The sequence below is a fragment of the Canis lupus genome, chromosome 11 (assembly GCF_003254725.2).
Source record: "Canis lupus dingo isolate Sandy chromosome 11, ASM325472v2, whole genome shotgun sequence".
NCBI lineage: Eukaryota > Metazoa > Chordata > Mammalia > Carnivora > Canidae > Canis > Canis lupus.
This window is the reverse complement of record NC_064253.1, coordinates 52,784,840-52,806,460: the sequence shown is the minus strand read 5'-3', so window position 1 is coordinate 52,806,460 and position 21,621 is coordinate 52,784,840. Positions and strand designations below refer to the sequence as shown.

Sequence of the window (21,621 nt, the reverse complement as noted above, 5' to 3'; positions counted from 1 at the left end):
CCTGGGTCTCCAGGATCAGGCCCTGGACTGAAGGCCGCTGAGCCACCCGGGCTGCCCTAGCTTGGGAATCTAACACTGGTTTGCCACGTGAGCTCTGCCTTCTATCCCTCAGTATTACCATCTGTAAAATGGGGGGATTGCAATTGACTTCTGAGGGTCACTTGAGGAGGAATGGGCCACAGGGGAGATGGAGCCAGGACACAGGTCTCTGTTCCCAGCCCATCGCCCCCTGGTCTTGCAGTGTGACCACTGGAAGAGAGGATACTCTTTTTTCTCAGCCTTATGAGGCTGGCAGTGAGACAGAAGCACTCACTATGTGGCAGGCACTGTGCTCGCAGCAGCCTTAAGAAGTGCAGGTGCTGGGGCCCTTGCCTGGCTCAGTGGAGTGTGTGACTCCTGATCTTGGGGCTGTGAGTTCAAACCCCACATTGGCTGTAGAGATTACTTAAAAATAATATCTTTAAAAAAAAAAAAAAGAAAATGCAGGTGCTATTCTGTTTCCCTTTTGCAGATGGAAAAGATGAGAGATTAAATCACCACCAGTCCAGGGTTATACAACTAGGAAGTATATTGCAGGGCTGGGATTCAGACCCAAGCAGTCTTGTTTCAGAACCTGTGCACTTAACCTGCTCTACTCGTGGCAGAAATAGCACACGGACCTCCTCCCATCCCTCCCCTACTCTTACACCTCACCCCAGGCTTTGTCCCACCTCCCTGGCCCTCTGAACTCCAAGTCCATTCTGCATGTTTGCAGGATTGCAGGAGCACTGATTTCTCAAGGTGTCTTTCCTTCCCTTGGCCTTTTGCTCTTTCCTTTGTTATAGACCCTGACAGGAAGGAGAAGCTGCTGCAGAACCTGAGTCCCTTCTTGGCTCTGTCCTGGTTGGATTATTGTATTTGGGAAATGGGTTTCTAAAAAGGATAGGGGGAATCCAGGTGTTGTCTTTTAGGAACAAGCTCTCACTGTTCATGTTGAGAAACTACATTTATGTTACTATTTTAAAGGTTTTTTTTTTTTTAAGATTTTATTTATTCATGAGAGACACAAAGAAGCAGAGACATAGGCAGAGGGAGAAGCAGGTTCCCTGCAGGGAGCCCGATGCAGGACTCTATCCCAGGACCCTGGGATCATGACCTGAACCAAAGGCAGACACTCAACCACACAGGTACCCAGATGCCCCATTTTTAAAGGTTTTATTTGAGAAAGAGAGAGAAAGCATGAGCAGAGGAGGGCAGTAATAAGCAGAGGGAGAAGCAGACTCCTTGCTGGGTAGAGACATATGCGGGGCTCAATCCCAGGACCCAGAAATCACAACCTAAGCCAAAGACAGACTCTTAACTGACTGAGGCACACAGGTGCCTCGGAAATACATTTATTTTAGAGTTAGTTTTGGCACCTGTCTCTCAAAAGGAGTCAGAGAACTCTTTCTCTCCCTGGATATATTCCTTTTTCAGGAAGACAGATTAAGGAAGAACAATCCCTACCATGGAATAGTCCTAACAGGCAGAACCAGAGGGGCCTCGGAAAGTATATATAGTGATTATCTGTCAACTCAGTGTCCCCTTTTTAAAACAAATATTTTGTAGCGCTTCCTTTGCCATCCTAAAACGAAATTTAGAAACAATGTAACCTATCTGCAAATATAATTTAAAAAACCAATGCCCCCCATGTGACAAAAGAGGGAAAGAAAAATAAAATCATAATAAAATGATGTATTTCATTATGTAAATGCTCAGGCATGACTACACCAGAAGACATAATAAAGTAGTCAGTTGCTTGCACTTATGCATAGAATCACCATGAATGCAGCAGCTACAAATGTGGACAGCTGTGTTTTTTGGCAATACCAATTCTTTCTGAAATTGTGAACATGTCTTGATAAAATTCCAACCAAAACAAAGCATAATCTTTCCTCAATTTATGTATGGTTGCATTCCTGGAAGTCAGTGTAAATTAAAACACTAAGTTTTTATCTGTAAGTAAAACAGTTAGGTTTTATGGCTCAGATATTTATAAAGAGAATTGTCACCAATCTGAATGTATGATGGGTCATTCCAAAGACATGTGGGCACACGGCAACTCTTCTCTGTGTTGGACTGGGCTGTGTGGTGCCCCGCCCCCCGCCCGGCTTTGCCCCCATAATTCCTCCCCAATAACAAAGACTCACAGATTCCCCACGTTTCTTCTGATCTGATCATCTTTGTTGAGATCCACTGGAACAAATAGTTTCTCTCTGGGGTCCCTTCCTCTGGGGGGTTCTGTGATTCTGTTTAAAAGCAAAAAACTGCATATGTTATGCACCTACTGTGTGCATGACCTGGCACTGGGGAGATAGAAATGTGACCTGATTTCTATCTGGGCTGTGAAAGAGAAGTCCCTGCTCTGTGGGTGCCATGCTCCCAGGAGGCTTCCATCTGTGATGTGAGCACAGCCTGCCTTGCATCTTAGTTCTGTTCAGGATACCCTTTGTCTCCTTCTTCATATTCCCCAGCCCAAATCCTGGCTCACATGCCACCTCCTCCCCCCAGGAGGCCTTCCCTGACTGTATCTGCCTCCTGCCCCCTGCCCCCCACACCAGACAAGTTCTATCTCTGGGCCCCCACTGCCTGCTGTTCAGGGTTCTCTTAGGGCACTTCCCTGTGCTTGAATCAGAGCTGCATCTCCAGGCTTTGGCTCCCTGCCAGACGATGGGTTCCCTTGAGGGCTGAGACTGTTCCCTTCTGGGGCTATGCTTGGGGTCAGAGCATTGGCAAAAGATGGTCGAATGCTTGAACCAAGAGATGTGGCTTAGCCAGGTACCCCTCTCTGTATACATCTTGTTCTTTTAATTAAGCAAATGGCTTCTCTTCTCCTGCCCTCACTCCCGTCCTCATCAGCTGACATGAGATGCTTGCTGTGCAGACAGCGCTATCTCATTTGGGGTCTAACAGCCTGCTTGCTCTGACCCAGTACTTAGACTTGGCACAATTTATTTTTAAATATTTTATTTATTTATTTGAGAGTGAGCGAGAGAGTGAGTACAAGGAGGGGCAGAGGGACCGAGGGAGAGGGAGAAGCAGACTCCCCATTGAGCATGGGGACACAGGGCTCAGTCCCAAGACCCTGAGATCATGATGTGAACCGACGAGCCACCCAGGCTCCCCAACTAGGCACAATTTATTGAGCCCATTGCACAGATGAGATGAGCTCTGTAAGGTCACATAGCTGGCAAGCGGCAGAGCCCTAGCTGGTGCCGAAGGCACTGCTATCTGTGTTATCTAAATGCTTGCAAGGCTGGACCTTCCTTCCTTTTTTTTTTTTTGCGGGGGGGGGGGGGCTCTCTTCCAGGAAGTCATCATTCATCCATTTAGTGGCTTCTGACTCAGTGTTGGGCACTGTGACCTCCATGGTAGACAAGGCCCTGTAGCCACCTTTGAATTCCCTCAGGGGGCTCTGTCTTCCAAGCCCCAGGCCAGGCATGGAAGGGAGCGTTGGATGCCCCCAGGGAGAGAGTGGACAGGCTTTACCAGCAGGTCATCAAGGAGTGGCAGTCTCCTTTCTACTTGTTTAGTTTTTCACTTTCAGTGAAACGTCCACTTTTATTCATTCATTCCACAAGTATTTATTTTGTGCCTGCTATGCGCTCTGGGTCCTGGAGACGCAGCAATGAACAAGATAGACAAAACCCTCTGCCCTCATGAGCGACATTCTAATAAGGGAAAAGAGAATAAGTAAATAAGGAAAATAAACAGCATGTTGCTAAGTGCTCTAGAGAATAGCAAAGCTGGGTAAGGGGACAGAGTGTGGAGCTGGGGGTGGAGGGCGTATGCTGGTGTACGGAAGGTAGTCACAATCATGAAAGGACATTTGAGGAGAGACTCTAAGGGAGGGAGGAGTGAACCAAACAGATATCTAGGAAAAAACAGTCCAGAAAGAGGGAACAACATATGCAGAGGTCTGAGGCAAGGGTGTGCTTGGCATAATTGAGGGACAGTGAGGAAGCCAGTGTGGCTAGAGCAGAATAAGTGGGGGAGAGTGGGAGGAAGGGAGGTCAGGAAAGCCCAGTTGCAGGGCAGGGTACCCAGTGCTGTAGGGCCTCCTAAGCCATGATCCACTGTGGATCTCACACAGTGAGATGGGGCATCAGGGAGTGGCAGCCTAGAATATCTAACAGGGAACTTCAGAGGCCTGTTTTGCAGCCTGCCACTGGCGACTCACTAGCTCCAGCTGATTTTCCCTTCTGATCATCTCCTGAACCTGGCTCTGAACCTGGGTAGTCATTCCCATCATCAGCTCTCCCCTGGGCAGGAATCTTCATCTGGCCCCCCAGGCCTCTGTCACCTCTCCCTCTGATGGGGTCTCTACTCTGTGGCCAGCTGAGACGACACGAACCCCTCCACTCCGCAACCCTTCTGCGTCTGGCATGAATTCTAAGTGTATTAATCTGATCAGACAAGGGCCCGACTATTTGGAAAACACACAAGGGGATCTGGGAGGTGGATATTGGGGTTACTGGAAGGTGGACTGTCGGTTTGTGGGTAAGGAAGGCAGCGTGCTGCAGGGGGAGGCCCAGGAGCCCCTTCCCACCCCAGCAAGCCCCCATCGCAGCCCTCTCTCCGGCCTCAGCAATGGCTCCCCCCAGAGGCGCCTACTTTATTTATTGCTTCTCCCCAGCTCCCTGCGGGCAGAGGAGAGGTGCATTAGTGTGTTTGCAGACCCTGCCAGCTTGGAGCAGATGCAGGGCTGATTTGCAAACTGTCATTGCCCTGGCCTCCTCCAGAGACCCACATGCTGGGCTCAGCCTCGTGGCTCCGAGAACCACCTCCCCCAGGCAGACAGCCGGACAGAGCCCCTGTCTCCTGATTTCCCAAAGTGCAGCCGCTTGGCTTGCCGTTGAGAAATTTAAATTAAATGCCATGGAGGAACCGTCGCAACGCATTGGGCCATGTTGACAGTGGAGAATGAAGTTCTCGCTGTTGATAGGAGCTTATTGGCCTGGCACAAATTAGACAGGTGTCGGACTCTAAAGTGCAAAGGGTCCTGAGCTGAGCACCTGGGATCCAGATTGGAGTTCTGGTTGGGCCGCTGAGTGTCTTTAGACAACTGTTTACTGCCCTCTGGGCCTCAGTTTCTAAGCTGTACATGAAGCCACAGGCAGTCTTAGAATCCACCCCAAGCTCTAAAATTCTCTGAACCAAAATTTGAGGATGTTTCCTTCATCCAAGTAGTCGAGGATAGTGGTGTGTCCAGCACGGCTTGGCAATTCTGGAATTGCCTGGAGGTTGGCAGAGGCACCCAGGAGCTGAGACACTAGGGCCTCTTAATCTCACCTGCCCTGGTAACTCTGCTGTGTGACTTGGGCAAACCACCTCCCCCTCTCTGAGCCCATTTCCTCACCCATAAAATGGGAATGATCATCTCTTGCCCTTAGGTCATTGTAAGAATCAGACAAACTGATGAACGTGGAAGGCGAGTGTGAGTAGACACTTGAGTGGCAGTTGTCGTTACCATTTTTGGCTATGCCTTACCCTGTACGGGCACACACATTTGCCAGTCTAATGCAAGAAGATGCCCCTACTGAGTACAGAGTCCAACCAAGTTGACTTAGCTACGTAAAAGAGAATGATGGTGCCTCTGTGCAGAGTGCAGAGCTCTCTTAGGGGTTGTGCTTGCTCGGTTCCGTGCCATCTTAAGTCCACCGTTGATGGAAAAACACACCACAGATAGACACAAAAGCCTCTCGAGTTCTTTTCAGCTGAGACAGGAGATGACACACATTGGCGGACAGAGGCCGATCTCTGTGTATCCAAGAGGAGTCGAGCCAGTCCGAGTATATCTAACAGGTCAAGCTCTGAAATGAAGAAGCAATAAGCCAGTGAAATGGTACTATCACCGAAACATGATTGATCAATTGAATTCTATCAGAGACAGTGGACAGTGAGATTAACTCAGGCCTGATAGGTTCAATGAGTTAAAGCATGATGTTCATTTCAGCTTCATTTCACCAGTCTTTGCTTGTGAAATTGGTCAATCAATAGAGGTTGAAGATCATATATATATATATATATATCGGGGACCATCTTATGGGGAATATAATCTCAGTAGTTGGCTCCTGGCTGGGGCTGCCTGCCTCGGGTAATGGAGACAGAACAGGGACTCCATCAGCCCCATCGAAATGGCCTGATATCTCCTCCAAATGAAAAGTATTTTTGGATCTCTGATGATTTATCTTTTTTTCCTCCCTCTCACTTTGATCTATGACAAAACCCATACCCATCTTGGAGAAATATAGTGATTTCTCCTGAAAACATTTGTGCAATGATCAGAATGATACACTTCAAAATATGAACCTTCTTTTTAGTTATATTGTCCTTGGAAAAAAATAAAGACAGTAATTTAAAAACCCAAATGGGGGTAATGCAAAGATATCAGTGTAAATATGATTTTTAAACTCTCTTATTTATTTATTTATTTCTGTGCCGTGGAGGATGGGGGACAGACTGCTGTGTGTGTGAAAGCCAAAAAAGGGGGTGCATGCACAAGGAGTCCTTCTAGGTATAATTAAAATGATGCCTTCAGCATTCTTTGATCTCATTTAAAAGCACGACTCATAGAAACAAATCACCCTTTTGCTCCCAGTAATATTTCATTTGCTCCGGAATATTTTCACTATGGTGGTTGATTTAACATCCCTCCTAATTAGCGTGCATATCTCTCTGTAAGGTGGAGTAATTAGGTACTACTGTACAAGGTAATGGACTTGGACAGTATGGATTAGAGAGAACAGATTTGTGCCGAGGCAATGCCCAAGGTATTGCCTATTCTTGGAGGTCATTGTGATTCAGTTCATCACAAAGAAATCCCATCTCTTCATACCAATGCCATGAGAGCTTCCGTTATGTATTGACCCTATGTGTACGTCAGAGCGTATATTAGGCTCTGGATATGGATAGAAATGCTGAGAAGCTAGACAGATGGGAAAGAGCCTCGCTACTCTGCTCTCTCCCCCTTCCCCAGTTCCTGCATTCCAGCCCTCCTGAATTATAGCCATTCTCCAAGCAAAGCATTTTCCTGTGCCTCTGGGCCTTTGCAGGTGCTGTTCCCTCTAGTTGGAATGCACTTACATCCTCTCCCTGCCCTTTTCTTTGGCTAACTCCTTCCTACTCATTCTTAAGTCTTGGGCTTCATTTCTTCCAGGTGGCCTTTTTGGATCACCCCCGCCCCCAGCCTGGATGAAATGGGGTGATTTAGTATAAGGTTAGGAACAGACTCCAGTCAGACTGCTGGGGTTTGGGTTCTAGCTCTTCAGTCTCTTAGCTGTGTGACCATGGGCAAGTTACTTTAGCTCCCTGTGCCTCAGTTCCTCATCTGTAAAATGGGAGGGGCAGTAACGGACCTGACATTATTGGACTGTTACGAGCATCAAGTAGATAAGGTGCTTGGAATAGTGTCTGGCACAGACTAAGCTCTGTATAAGAGCTGGCCACCACCGTCCAGCTCCTGGGCCTGCCTCCACTTCTTAGGCTCCCAGCACTTACCTTACTTACCACATTGGAATGATTCACTTCTCTACGTCCTCCACTCAGGGCAGGTTCAGGTGACCCTCACAGGGCCGGATAGCCAGCAGGGGTTTGGTGCCTGTTGCTCAGGAATGCATGGATCCATGAGGCTTGGAGTGGGCCTCGGGGGGCCTCGTGCGTTTCCAGGCTCAGCTTGCTTTGGCCCTGCCTTGTGGCCCGGGACAAATCCCTTTGCCATCCTGGAGCATGGAATCTTCAGTCCTTTGGGGCCTCTCCCTCACTGACAGCCTGTGACTCATCGGGTAACACACGGCACAATCAGATTCACTCTGGTCGAACCTGAATGTATTTGGCAATTTTACAATTTTGCGTGTTCCTTCTCTGAGAAGAAAGAGTGAGTGAGACTAATGGGTGAATAATGGTAGTTCCTGTGGCGTTTCCTCCACGCTACTTTGATTTTTCGCAGCCCGTGGTCCCAGTTTAAGATGGGATTTATACAGTCACCCAGAACATTGATTTTGGTTCTGGGCTGCCACGGGACGTTTCTGGCCCTGCCACCCTGTTGCCTGGCACAGGGCCTGGCTCATGGTAGATGCTCGTAGTAGATGGCTCAGAGTAGAAATGTTGCCGGCTGAATCTTGTCTGTGCCGAGTCCTCTCCCCTTTATCGCCATGCCTTGTCTCTGTCTCTGGGGTCTGGCTTGGATGGCTCCTCCTGCAGGGCCCCTTCCCTGGTGTTAGTCATGTCTGGGTCACTCTGAGCATCCGGACATCCCCATGCAGAGTAGAAGAATGAATGGCATTTCGTCACTGTTGTTGGACTCTGAGCAGTTGACAATGTACTGCATTCTCCTTTCGGTGTGTGTCACTGGGAAGCTTAGAGCTCAACTGAATTTTAGCAGTTGATTATGCTCTCATTTAAACTTTTATGGACTGCCTCCAGTCCTTCTTAGAAGTAGGTAGAACAGAAGGCCTTGGTCGTTTCGCTCTTTCCTCCTCCGGGATCACTGATGTCATGGAGGTCACCCCGAAGGTTTTCTCCTGAGTTCTCTGCTGATGCCAGAGACCCATCCTGCTGCCAAGTTCCCCCAAACCATTTGGGCCTGCAGCCCTCAAGTCTTATCTAGGTTACGTATTCAGTCAACAAACCTTGATTAGCATCTCCTTTGCTTGAGGTGAGTCTGACGTGGGCTCTGCCCTCGGAGGGCTCATACTGTTCCCAGGGAAGGAAGGAAAGAACAATCCTAGAAACGGCTAATGTTTTTCGAGCACTTGCTATGTGCCAGGTACTATGCCAAATATTTAACCTGTATTCCCCTTCTGTTCTTTTGTCAAGCCCGGGTCTCCTGATTGTCCTATTTTACAGATGACAAAATCAAGGATTAAAGAGATTAAAGAAGTTTCTCAAATATCATAGCTTTTAAGAGACAGAGTGAGGATTTGACCCTGGACCTGCCCACATTTAGGGTGCCCAGGCTTCCCTGGTGGCTGTGCCACATCCACCACAGGGCCTAGCTTTGCTCTAAGACATGTTAGGAGGCGTGCAGGTGTTTGCTGTGGCCTTGAACAAGTTACTTCTTATCTTTGCCAGGTTCCTCAGCTGTAAAATGGGGGGAGGGGGGCTGACCTCACAGGATGAGTTGTGAGGAGTAAAATCCAGCCCATTGTGGTGGCCCACGCAGCTTGCTGAGGAGACCCAGAAGAAAGGGCAGTTCTTTCAGCCTTTGGACTTAGAGGCTGCTTCAGAGAGGAGGTGGTTTTTAGGTTGAGTCTTGATGGGCAGGGGTGAAGGTGAGCCAGCAGAGGGATGAGGAAGGAGGAGTAAGTAGGCCGCTGGGATGGTGTCATGGGGTGACTGGGGGGTGAGTCTGACTGCAGGGACATATCATGGCGGCCGGGAAGGCTTGGGCTTTATCTTGAGGAAGCCTTGGAAGGGTTTTCTTTTTTTTTTAATTTTTAATTTTTTTAAAAAGATTTTATTTATTTATTCATGAGAGACACAGAGAGAGAGAGAGGCAGAGACACAGGCAGAGAGAGAAGCAGGCTCCATGCAGGGAGCCCGACGCGGGACTCGATCCCTGGTCTCCAGGATCATGCCCCGACTGAAGGTGGCGCTAAACCGCTGAGCCACCCAGGCTGCCCACTTGGAAGGGTTTTCATAGTGAAAGTGATGGTGAGAGCTGTTCACATAGTTTGGACACTAACTTTGTGCCAGGCACTGTGCTAAGCATGTTATGGGGATTATCTCATTAACCCTTACAAGAGCCCCAGAGACCGTCCTGCAGACCACTATCCTAGTTTACAGATGAGGAAACGGGAGCATGTTAGTTTTAGTGGCTGACTTGAAGGGTAAAGGGGAGTGGAAAGAACACTGTAGGTATGAGGCCTAGGCATAAATCCCAGCTGAGTGACCTCAGTTACTCAACCTCCCTGAGCCTGACCTACCAAGACCTGGCTCTGCTCCGTCTGCACTGAGGGAGGCAGGCCTGGGAGCATGGGTGGCTGCCAGAGTGCTGGGGTAAGAGGTGGCAAACTGGCTGGGTGTCACGACCGTGGAACCCTGCAGGCCAGATCAGGAGAAGACCTCAGACCCTCGGGAAAGGGTGGGGGGCACTGTAGTGCACAAAGCAGGAATGGAATCTGGGACTTATTCTCACAAAGTCAAAAAGATTAAGGGGAAATATATCCTAGTGAAGAAGAAAGATTTCTTCCTCTCTGACTTCCTCCCAGAAGCCCTTAACAGCCTGCGGCTACCCACATGTCTGTTCCTAAACCAAGTATTGGCAAAGAGAATGGGATCCCCTATGTAGGCTCAGGCAGTTGTTTAGGGGTGGAACAGATATTGCAGTGTGTTTGGGGGGTGCCCTACAAAGACTGCACAAAACAACCAAAATGGGAAAATAAATTAACGTTCATGTAATACTATTTCATAGACAAAATCTAGGTGGATTTTGGAGGAGAAAATGATTAGAAATGACGGACTCAGCCTCCTTAGGTTGGTTGATAGGGCCTCTGACGCCCAGAGAGGGCTCACACAGCAAGTAAGGGCAGAACTGGGGCTAGAACCCAGGTCTACTGGCTCTCAACCCTTTTCCCACTGGGTCCTGCCGCTGCCCTGCCATGTAGAGGAGCACCTGGGAGGATGGAAAGTTCCATAAGGGCTCTAGCATTGGCTGGGTTCTGTAGAGAAATGGCACCTGGAAAAAGCTGAAGACAGACCCAGGGGCTCCAGCCTCCTTTCCTGGGACTCCCGGGCCTTTGGCTAGGGTTGCAGTGTTACATCCCAAAGGTCATCATAACAGAAGGGATTATGGAGATTCCTGTTTGTTTTTATTTTTTTTCCTCCCAGCGAGCATCTGCAGACATAAAGTACATGATGATTTTTAAAGAAACAAACCAGAACCCTTCAAGAAAAATGCAAACCCCCTGAATCTGCTGTGCTCTGAAGAAAACGCAATGGGTTTATGATCTTTTAAGACACACAAGAGACAGCTTTCTCTTGACAGATGGGAATCTGAGGCTATTTTGCTTCCTCCCCCTTTGCGTGACCAGACCCGATTGTGTAAAGCTTTTAGCTTCAAAGCCGGGTTGTGAATAACATTGGTTTAACCTGAAATTTAAAGCCAGCATTTCTTTGCTCCCTGAGACGGGGCTTCCTGCCCCTTGCTCCCCTGAAGCTAGCTTCCAGAATGTTAATTCTACGAGCCATGGTTGACTAAGCCCAGCACTGGGTCTATTACATATTATTTGATTTGGAGTAGAAAAAAAGATTTAAAGATACCATGCCCCTTGTATACCTTTGTACTTTTGCCCATGTCTGTCCATATATTTAAGCATACTATTCACATTGTGAGTCCAGATTTTTCTCCCTGGAATGAAATGGATCCGAGTGTTTCTGTAGCTTGTCTCCAAGACCACATTCCCCAGTGAAGTCAGACAGCATCTTTGCAGCACAGATGAGAAAGGCTACGACTTCCACTGGAGACTTAGAGGTTCAGACCTGCCCTTGTGCCAGGGATGGTTTTTGGGGATTCAGCTGTCTCTGAGCATATACTTGGTTGGTTTGGCTCATACTCGCTATATACCCACTAGGTGTGGCACCCAGAGGTAGGTCATCTGTGTCCCTGGCCTAAGAATTATGCATCTTTTTGTCAGAGTATTTATCTTGGTTGGCATGTGTGCCTTTTCTGGTCTGATTATTTTTCAATTAACAGTTGCCTCCTCCACTGAACAGAAGTGCATGAGGGCAGGGCCAGGCCAGCTCTTGCCCATCGCCATAGGCCAGCAGTAGCATGTGCTCACTGAGGTTGGTTAAGAGAAGAATGAATGATTGAATGAATGAGGTCAGATGGAGGGATGCTCCATCTTTGCAGACCAGACCTGCAGAATGAAGGTGGTTGTCACAGGTATTACTGACTTGTTCATTTATTCCACAAATACTCCCCGTGGAGGAGACCGAGATGGATTAATGGTGGCTTCCTCCTGAGGTAGCTAATAGTGCAGTGTCAGAGTGAAGGGCCCAGTGGGTTTGACTCTAAGAAAAAGGAGAAAGCGGTGAGAGCCCGGGGAGTAGGAGATGAAGCAGCCAGAGCAGAAAGGAAGGCATCCTGGAGGAGGAGGCCTGCATGCTCACAGGCTGTCTGTCCTGGCAGCAGTGCACACGGCAACGGGGAATGATTCACCTTCCCTAGCAGCACGGCGGCTGGCCTGTGGGTGACAGCCTGACCCCATGCATTGCATTCAGATGCCCACAGTGTGGATTTCATGTTGCTGAAATCCCTTAGTCTTTCCAAAGGATGAGGCTTGGGTGCGGGGCTTCGAAAACACAGCCTGATGTAAAGGAACTAGCAGTTCAGGGTGGAGAGTGACTGTTTCCCAGCCCCTCCTGGGGCCCCCCGCACTGCTACCCTAGCGGGACTCAGATCCTCCCCATGGCTTTCCATGGGTTCTGGGGCTGCCTGGCCATCTCCCCACAGCCTCTCCACAGCCCCCTGGGGTCTCTTGCCCTCACCATGTCTTTCATCACCTTCTCATGTCTAAGCCTTTGTGGGCAGCCTCCTCTGCCTGGCATGCCCTCTCCACCCCCATCCTCTGTGTCCTCCTGACCCCTTGTCTCTACTTTTCAAGCATGACTTCTCCTTGGAAGACTTCCTTGACTCCTCCCCGTGTGGTTACACCCCTTCTCCATCATCCAGAGTCCTTTGCATATGTTTCTAGACACTTTTTCAACTTGGCCACAATCACAGTTTGTAGCCATATGTCTGTGTGAGTATTGCCCTTTCTAGTTTGGAGAGAGGGGCCTGTCGTAGTCATTGCTGTATCCTTTTTTGTTTTTTTTTTCTAAACATCCCCTGGTGCAGGATCCCTGGGTGGCGCAGCGGTTTAGCGCCTGCCTTTGGCCCAGGGCGCGATCCTGGAGATCCGGGATCGAATCCCACGTCAGGCTCCCGGTGCATGGAGCCTGCTTCTCCCTCTGCCTGTGTCTCTGCCTCTCTCTCTCTCACTGTGTGCCTATCATAAATAAATTTAAAAAAAAATTAAAAAAAAAAAACATCCCCTGGTGCAAAGTAAACACTTCATCAATATTTGTTAAATGGGTGATTATATGTGTAGAAGTGTCCCAGCCTCCTAAGGAAATGAGCAATGTCAGGCATCTGCGCAAAGTGACGAGGTAGGCTTACCTCACCTCCCACCCCGGTAGAGAAAGCAAGTGGGGGTGCTGGAGGGGCAAGGAGGAGTAGGAGGGATAATAGGTCAGGGCACACTCCTGGAGAGGTGGTTCTTCCCAGCTCTCTGTCCTCCACTACGAGTGTCCAGGTCACCAAGACAGCCTGGACCCTCTCACAGACTTGGCCCGTGGGTGCTGTGGTTGACTTTCAGAAAGCCGGAGCAGGATGCAGCAAGTCTTCTTCCTAGAACATGGCTCGGGTCCCTGCAGGGCTGCCTGTGTCTGCTAGGGAGCTAGGCTTCCAGGGACCCCCGGTGCATACACATGAGTTGGCCACGTATGCTGAGCCTTTACTCTGTGCTGGGCCATACTCAGTGACCAGATGGTGACTTTACCCTCAGGAGAGCCCTTAGTGGAGCCAACCTTAGCTTCCTTAGTAGAGGTGGAGCTCTGCCCTTCTAGAATTCTGAGCTGTCAAAGAGCCCAGCCTGTGAAACCCATGGGAGAAGGAATGAGCCTGAGGACATCTGTGGGAGGACCGCCTGGCCAGCATATCTGATGGAGCAGGCCGAGTGGGAGGGAAAGAGTGGCCATTACCCAACTGAAGGCAGAGTGAGGCCTTGGTGGTCCCTTTGTCATCAGGGACCAGCTGATAGGATCCTTCCTTAGGAGTTTGGGGCCTGGCTGGCAGGATGTGGCTGGGAAGTATAAGTGAGGTGTGGTGGAGAAACTTGATGGGAACATTGGGGACCCAGGGCAAGGTCATACTTCAGCAGGAGGGACTGGAGCCAAGATGACAGGCCAGAGCAATAGCTGAGGAGGAACAAGATGAGCATCCTCCTGTGTGTGTGTGTGTGTGTGTGTGTGTGTATACCTTTGATAATAGGGCCATTTGGCAGATGCCAACCAGTGAGGGGAGCATAGACAGGGCTGTGAGCTCCCACATTCTGCTGCTCTCAATGTCCTTGTAGGAATGGTCTCCATGGGGATAGACCATGATGGAAAAGGGGACTCTGAGGATGATGTCTTCTTGTGGAAGACTTGTGTCACAAGTGGCCAGAAGAGGGGCCCAAATTCTAGCCTGGGAGACATTGGCCAGAGAGACCAGCTTCCATAATGGCCCACATGTTGGGTTATCTGGTCATTCAGGCTGTAGCCTAGCCTGTGGTGTCCTCTTGGGTCAAAAGGGAGGTGGGATCTGTTTGCTCAAGTTGCTTTATGAGCTGCCTATGAAGGCCCTTCCCATAGAGATACTGGGGTGCTCTGAGCTGTCAGCCTCCATGTTGGGCTCTGGAAGGCCATTATGCATGTGAACACCCACAGCTGGTGTCTTTGCTGAAATGTTAGACCCTGCATTGCACTTTCCCCCAGATAGGACAGTTGGGGAAACACCCGCTTTTGGCAGCATCTCTGGCACAGCATCTCACTGCTTCCGGCTCTTGGTGTGGTCTCCTTCCTCACATGACATGATGGATGAGGTGTAGCCAGCATGTGCTGGCAGGTGGGATGTAGCAGAGAATCGGGCAAGGCCTGTGTGAAGGCACCTGCCATCAAGAGATTTGATGCATGCTGGTCTCCCCTGGGGCTTCCCCATGCAAAGGCAGAGGCCTTGCCTCTGGGCCTGGGTTCCAGCAGTGTCTGTGGTCAGACCTGCATGAGCAGCTGGGTCCTAGGGGGCCCTGGGGGATGAGGGCCTTTCAGGCCATTTCCTTGCTGGAAACTTTTTACCCTCCTTGCTGTCTTTCATTTTGAATGGTTCAAGCTCACAGCTCACAAAAAGATATTTCATCCCATTTTCTTTTTTTATGGGTAACTCATAATATTTTCTTTAAAATGTAAGCATCATCACCAGAGCCTGTTACAGTGTGAAGAGCTAGCAATACAGAATACATAGAAAATTTAATCCTGTACTTTCTTGGTAATGCATGTTTTTGAGTAGACAGTACATTTAAAATTCTGCAGTAAAACCAAAGCAAACAAAAAGCACGTGATGAGGAGTGCCCCTCCCTTCACCTCTCCCCCCTCAGTTCCTGCCTCTGGGAAAGGAGGGATAAGTGCTCTCGATGTTTCTCATGGTGCCTTCCAGAGTTCCTTTGGAGATATATATACAAAATGCACATAAAGTCTTATTTTCTTCCTTTTGTTTTTTTTACACAGTTATATGTTATACATGCTGTGCTGTACCTGGTTTATTTTTCACATGACAGTGTATCCCGAAGATCTTTCCACCTCGGTTCACAGTGGGAGTCCTCATTCCTTTATGCAGCCGCCCAGTAGTCCACCGTGCGAGCACACCATAACTTATGGAGCCAGCACCTACAAATAAATTCTGGCGTTGTTTCCAGTCTTTTGCTACTAGAACCTTGTACATACATCACTTCCATATGTGTGAGTGTAGTAGTAAAATACATTTCTAGAAGTGCAACTGCTTTATCAAAGGAAATATGCATTGTGATTTTGATGGATTGTGTCAAATTGTCTATCACGGGTGTGTGACCAGTGGGCTTCCACCAGAATTGTATGAAGGCTGTTTCCCTACAGCCGTCCTGGCATGGAGCTTTACTGACTGGTCACGTGATGTGGTGGCAAATGTCCTGGGTGAGGCCATCAGCTCTGTACCTTCAAAGGGGTGGGGGAGCTTCAGTGCAGAAGAGGCAGTGGCACCTGGTCATTGAGGCTGCCACTCCAGGGGCACCTGGGTGGCTCCATCGGTTGAGCATCCAACTCTTGATGTCAGCCCGGGTCATGATCTTGGGGTCCTGGGATTCAGCCCTGCATCAGGCCCTGCGCTGAGCAGGGAGTCTGCTTCTCCCTTTCCTTTTGCCTCCCCTTACTCTCTCTCTCAAATAAATAAATCTTTAGAAGTGAGTCCCAGTCAACCTGAGCTCCAATCCTCAGGCAAATTACTTGATCTCTCAGGCCTCAATGTTCACATCAGCAAAATGGGGAAATGTTTTCTACCGTGGGTGACTGAATTTCAGATGAGGTGATGTATGTAAAAAGGGCTTGGCATGGTGCCTGACATGTGCCCTGGGAGGCTGGCTCTGTTTCTTCTCCTGTCCAGGAAGGAGCTGGGCTCGGGGGTTTCGCAGCCCCTCTTCCTAGTCTCACTGTCTGGCATGCCTTTCTGCAGCAGCTCTGTAACCTGCACTCCCCCTTCCTGTCTCCTGCTCATCAAAGGTATTCAGGAATCTCCAGTGCCAAACGGTCACTCCCTGCCAGGCAGAGATTTCCTCCGGAAGCAGATGCGGGGAGACCTGTTCACGCAGCAGCAGCTGGAGGTGCTGGACCGCGTGTTTGAGAGGCAGCACTACTCGGACATCTTCACCACCACAGAGCCCATCAAGCCCGAGCAGGTATGTCCCACCACTCACTACCTGCCATACCTCCAGCCAGACGCAGGCTTGGGTTGCCCTCCCAAAAGCGTTTGGCGGGGTGTGGGTGAGGACGCCAGGTTCTACTCAGAGATGGGCTTCTCGTTGTTCTCGGCTAGACTTGGACAGTTGCAGCATCCCACGGGGTCAGGAGGACTTGTCTGAGGTTTCTGGCAACTTCTTGCCTTGGTGCCTCCGTCCCTCCGGCCAGCCTGGGGGGTGGGGGGTGGGGGCAGCGACATGACATGTCTGGCTGCTCTGCTGTTGCTGAATGGTGTCCTTTCCCCAGGCTCTTTGCACAGGGGTGGTGTGATGATCTCCTGGGCCACTCGAGGTGGTCTTGGGTCATTATCCTGTCAGTCAGGGTGGAGATGGAAAACCACATGACGATGGTGCTAGTGTGTACCCCATTGTCAGTTCACTTGTCGGGTCACCCTGGCATGCTTTTAGAGACTGAATCCAAGAGTCTGGAAATGAAGAAGTGTCGCACTGGACAAACTTCCAGCTGGGTCATTTGCAAGAGAGGGAAAGAAGTAGGAGGATGTCCTCTTGCTAACCCTGACAGGGAAGCAGTCACTGCCTTGGCTGTGGGACCAGGAAGGCTCTGCCCAGGGAGAGGCTCCTGAGTCCTTGGATACGGTCCCTAAAGGACCAGATTCAGCTCAGGAGGCTATTTTCTGATGCCCAGTCTGGGCTGGTTACCTGGGAGGCACAGGCAGCTCACCTGTGGTTCCTGCCCGCAGAGTGCTCCCATCTGGTGGGCAAGTCAGAGAGAGGTAGCTACTGGTACTGGTGTGAGGACTGGCCTCGCTGAGCTTCCTCTACTTGCTAACTAGATGGCACTTCTGTCTTTTTCCCATAGAGCTGTTCAGAACCAGGTAGGCTGGCTGCACAGGCTCCCACGGAGAGGAAAGATGCCAGAGGGGATGTTGAGTAGTGAGGAGTGAACAAAGCCTCAAGGGCCACCATCCTATGACAGTCTGGCCATCTGAGCAGTTCCCATGAGGGCTTTCATGGACCATCTAGCCACTGTGTTTTCAGATGAAGAAAGCGAAGCCCAGAAAGGCTTGCCTAAAACCACACACACAGCAAGTTGTGTATTCACTTAACAAACACTGAGGAGTATCACCTATGTGCAAAGTATGAAGCCAGGTACTAGGTGCTTCAGTGAACAAGACAGGCTTGCACCTGCCCTCAGGGAGCCTACAGGAATGTGAATGAGCCACATAATTAAGAATAACCCAAAAGGTCAGGGATTACACATGTGCTAGGTGCTGAGGCAGGGATGTCTGAGGGTCTCTGAAAGAATAATGTAGAGGCTGAGCCACTGTGGCCTCCAGAGGGAACTGCATTTATGCTGAGCCCTGAGGTATAGGGCAGAACCAGGAGAAGGGACTAGGGGTGGGGGGAATGTGCCTGGCACAGGGAATAGCAGGTGCAAGGGCCTTGAGGTAAGAGAGGGCACGGCAAGAGTGAGGAATGGAAAGGGAGCCAAGAGAGCCAGTGTGGCTGAGCATCAGGGCACAGGGGCGAGGGGAGGGGGCACAGTGATATTGGGGAGATAGGCCAGGCCTTGTAGACTCTAAGGCTTTGGTCTTTCTTCTACAAGTGAAATCTCTGGGAATGAGGTGGTACTATGTGCTGGACTGAGTGGATCTCACACGCTCAAGATCTTGAGTTTTCAGGAAGTCTGTTTCCATCACAAACAGCCTCTCCCACTGCTTACAGCCCTTCTGAGAGATGGCTGAAGCCACATTCCATCTGACACAGGAAGAGAAAGAAAAGGAAACTTCCTTGGATAAGGCCTACCTTTTCCTCCAGAATCAGGGAGAAAATGTACCTTCTGACCATTGACCAGGTCACGTGTCTTTAGAGCTAGCAGAGACTGCAGAGGCAAGCTTCCAACCCCTCATGTTGTAGAGCCCCACAAGGGGAGAGGATTTGTCCGAGGTCACCCAGCAAGTGATTGGTCAAGAGTGAGGGCTCGGGCCTCTGCATTCCTGGCCTCCGCCACATGAAGCCTCCAGTGCCTGTATTAAGCTCCTGTTCACTTAATGCAGACATTCAGTGTTAGAGACCGTGTTCCCCTCTGTGTTTCACGTGATACTCGGGGCTGTATCGTATTTCATTTAACTTGGAATGCCCAGGAAATCTGGGCAGAGACCATAGCGCTTCACTGGGAGGAGTCCATCTGTGTATTTACTCACTTGCTCAGACATTCGCTGCTCATTCATCCAACCTGTTTCTTGCACGCGGGCTATGAGGCTGGCCCAGCGCCAGGCACCCAGGGAGAGGAGGGATGAGGCAGGCACCGGCTCCGTCTGCCCAGTCTCTCAGGAGCAGTAGGACGTGGATTAGAACCTGCAAGGCAAGGGAGAAGGTTCTGTGGGCCCTGATGAATGGGGCGGGGGTCCCCTCAGTTGGCAGCATGGGGGGGATGTTATAGAGGTGCAGCCTGGGGGACAGGTCTGGTAGGCTCCCGTAGAGGTGGGGCCGGACTTGCCTACGCCGGGAGGGCCGCGGTGTCCTTCAGAAGGCGGGCGCGCCGCGGGCCTGCGCGGGGGCTCCGAGGCCCGGTAATGACTGACTCCGTGCTCTCTGGTTAATCTGCTTCACCTCCCCGTGATGCGCCCTAATGAGGAGAGATGGAAGGTGAGGCCGCGGGCCGCCGGGCTCCCACGCGGGCAGTGGACTATGAATGACGCACCCTCGCTCCGGTTCCCAGTCACTGGCGCTGACGGCCGCAGCCGGGGGCCACCGCCCGGGCAGGCTGCACGCCAAGGGCACGGGCTCCTTGAGCCCCTCAGGCCGCCGCCCGCCTGGCCTGTGAGCCCCGGAGCCCACGCGCGGCGGGGCCCGGGGTGTCCTCTCCTCTGTGAGCAGACCCGGGCCTCCGTGGGGTCCTGCTGTCGCTTTCAGCGAACAGCCTGCGGGGAAGAAAGAGCTTTCACTGGCCTCGGGGTTGAGGGAGTTTGACTCGGACCCCGAACCCCGGCTCTGCCCTGTTGGGCGGATGACTCAGTTTCCACGCCTGTGGCGGCAGTAATTGGGACTTTGCCGACGACCACGATAGCGCGGCAGCAGCTCCCCGACAGTGGTCTTCCCCCTCTGCACGGCCCAGGACTGTTTCCAGAGGGCTTTCACCTCCATCCTCTCCTCTGGCTCCTCGTCTAAAGGCCCACTAACCAGCGTGGGTAAGATCGGTGAGCCCCATTTCACAGACTGGAACATTCCTTCCCCCAGACGGTTCACCCCATTTTCAGCCCAGGGAGCTTCCAGGACTTGTGGAGGCCGCAGAGCTGGAGTTTGACTTCAGGGTCTTTTGTCCTCATCATCTTGTGCTAGATGGTCGCCTGGGCCTCCTTGTTCCCGAAAGATTCCAGGAGCATTTTCCAACTGGCCGGTTCTCAGAACTGGCCTCCTGCAGCCGGAGTGTGTTATTCCAGAATCCTCAGAGTCTTGCCTTGGGCTTGGGTGGTCACATCCTCCTAAAGTGCCCGGCCCAGCCACTCGTGGGAGGAACATTCCCCTTCGAGACCAGGCTGGGGTCCTGCCAGTCACGCCTACCCCCCACCTTGCCGCTCTTCCCACCAACATCTGCCCTGCGTGGGTAGGTCAGGCTCCTCGCTTTTCCAAGGAAACCGAGGACACCCTTGGCCCCGGGTGTCACGCATCCACACTCCTGGAGCAATGAAACAGTTCCTTTTCAAAGTGGTTATTGAAAAAGCAATTCTGTTTTCCCTACACGTGGAAAGCCTAAAAATCACCCTGAAGGAGAAAGAGGGGGGAAAAAAGACAAGAAAGGAAACAAGTGCTGGTAGGGTAGGGTGCGTGTTGCGAACCGTGGAATCTGTTTCAGCAAAACTCGCTGTGACGCTGTGGCCCGGTGCTGCTCGCGGGAGCCCGTCCCTCCGTCCCTCCGGCGGCAGGAAGGCCCAGGCGAGCACAGCCTGCCGTATTTACTCTCGGCAGACTATTAACCAACACCAGGCTATTAATCTGGCTTTTGAGCCTTCACTAAAGCCCATAAAAGCTCACAGTTGTCAAATGGAGTTCATTTTAATTTCCTTTCAATCACAGTAAATTATTCAGGTGATAAATCAGCTGGAGCAGCCTCCTGGCTGTAATAGAAACCCTAATTCCTGGCTAATTATCCAGCCCATTGCTGCCAACAGATCAATACGGGCGCAAAATGGAACCGGCCCAGCGCCCTCCCTCCCATCGGGCCGGAGACAGAAAGACAGCTGGGGAAGGGGATGTGCTACTGACCTCCCGGGAAGTTCAAAGGTCATGAGGGGTTAAACCGGGAGAAGGCTTGTCCCTTGTCTGAAAGAGAAAGCCACCAGAAATGCCTCCCGCTTGCCTCTGCTGCTTTGCCCTCTGAATGGTGGCATCTCTCCAGCCCGGTGGGCCTGGGCCAGGCATTGCCTGTTCCTGTGTGTGTCCTACTCCTGGAAAGGGGTTGGTCTGTGTTTTTGAGCATAATTGAGCTTAGTCATCAGGGATGGTCTGAACACCTACCTGAGCCAGAAAAAGAGCTGGGATTGTGGGGAAAAAATGAGGTGCTGGGCATGCTTCCTTTCTTCAAGGAGCTCATTTTCCTCTCTAGTGGATCGGGGCCCACTAGAAGGGGGTGGGGTAGGAAGAGGAGGGAGGCAAGTGTGCCAGATGAGGAAGGGGGAAGGCTTCCTGGAGGAGGGGCCATGAGTTTTGCATCTTGAGATATGGACAGAATCCAGATCTGTGAAGATGGTAGAGCTTGTGGGAGGGGGCATTCTAGGTGGAAGGAAGAATGTGGGCAAAGGTTTGAAGGAATGCAAGTGTGGCAGGGACATGTGAGCCAGTCCAAGTTGGCTGGAAGGTAGGACGAGTGAAGGGCTGTCAGGGACAGTGGGGCTGGAGGGGTGAGAGGTGAGCCAAACCGCAGAGGAATGTGGAGCTGTGGGTATCTGACTTTGCTTTGGGGGCAGCGTGTCCCAGAGAGCCCTGTGTCTGGCCTGGGCTATTCTGCTCACCTGGAAGCAACCTTCATGGGAATGCCTGCCTTTTGCCCTGTCTCTGTTATACTGTTGGATCTCTC

General features: G+C 50.9%; 1 protein-coding gene across 8 annotated transcripts in view; it reads left to right on the top strand.

Annotated features, from left to right (window-relative positions):
• Positions 1-21,621, top strand: part of PAX5 (paired box 5) — a 195,609-nt gene that overhangs the window by 48,701 nt on the left and 125,287 nt on the right. For 7 of the 8 annotated variants that reach the window (XM_025432587.3, XM_025432589.3, XM_025432592.3 and 4 more), the window contains exon 6: positions 16,348-16,523. In XM_025432587.3, the coding sequence (XP_025288372.1) occupies positions 16,348-16,523 (176 nt within the window). Of the gene's footprint in view, positions 1-16,347; positions 16,524-17,403; positions 17,848-21,621 lie in introns of those variants that run through there. The other variant, XM_025432593.3, reaches the window with a different exon arrangement.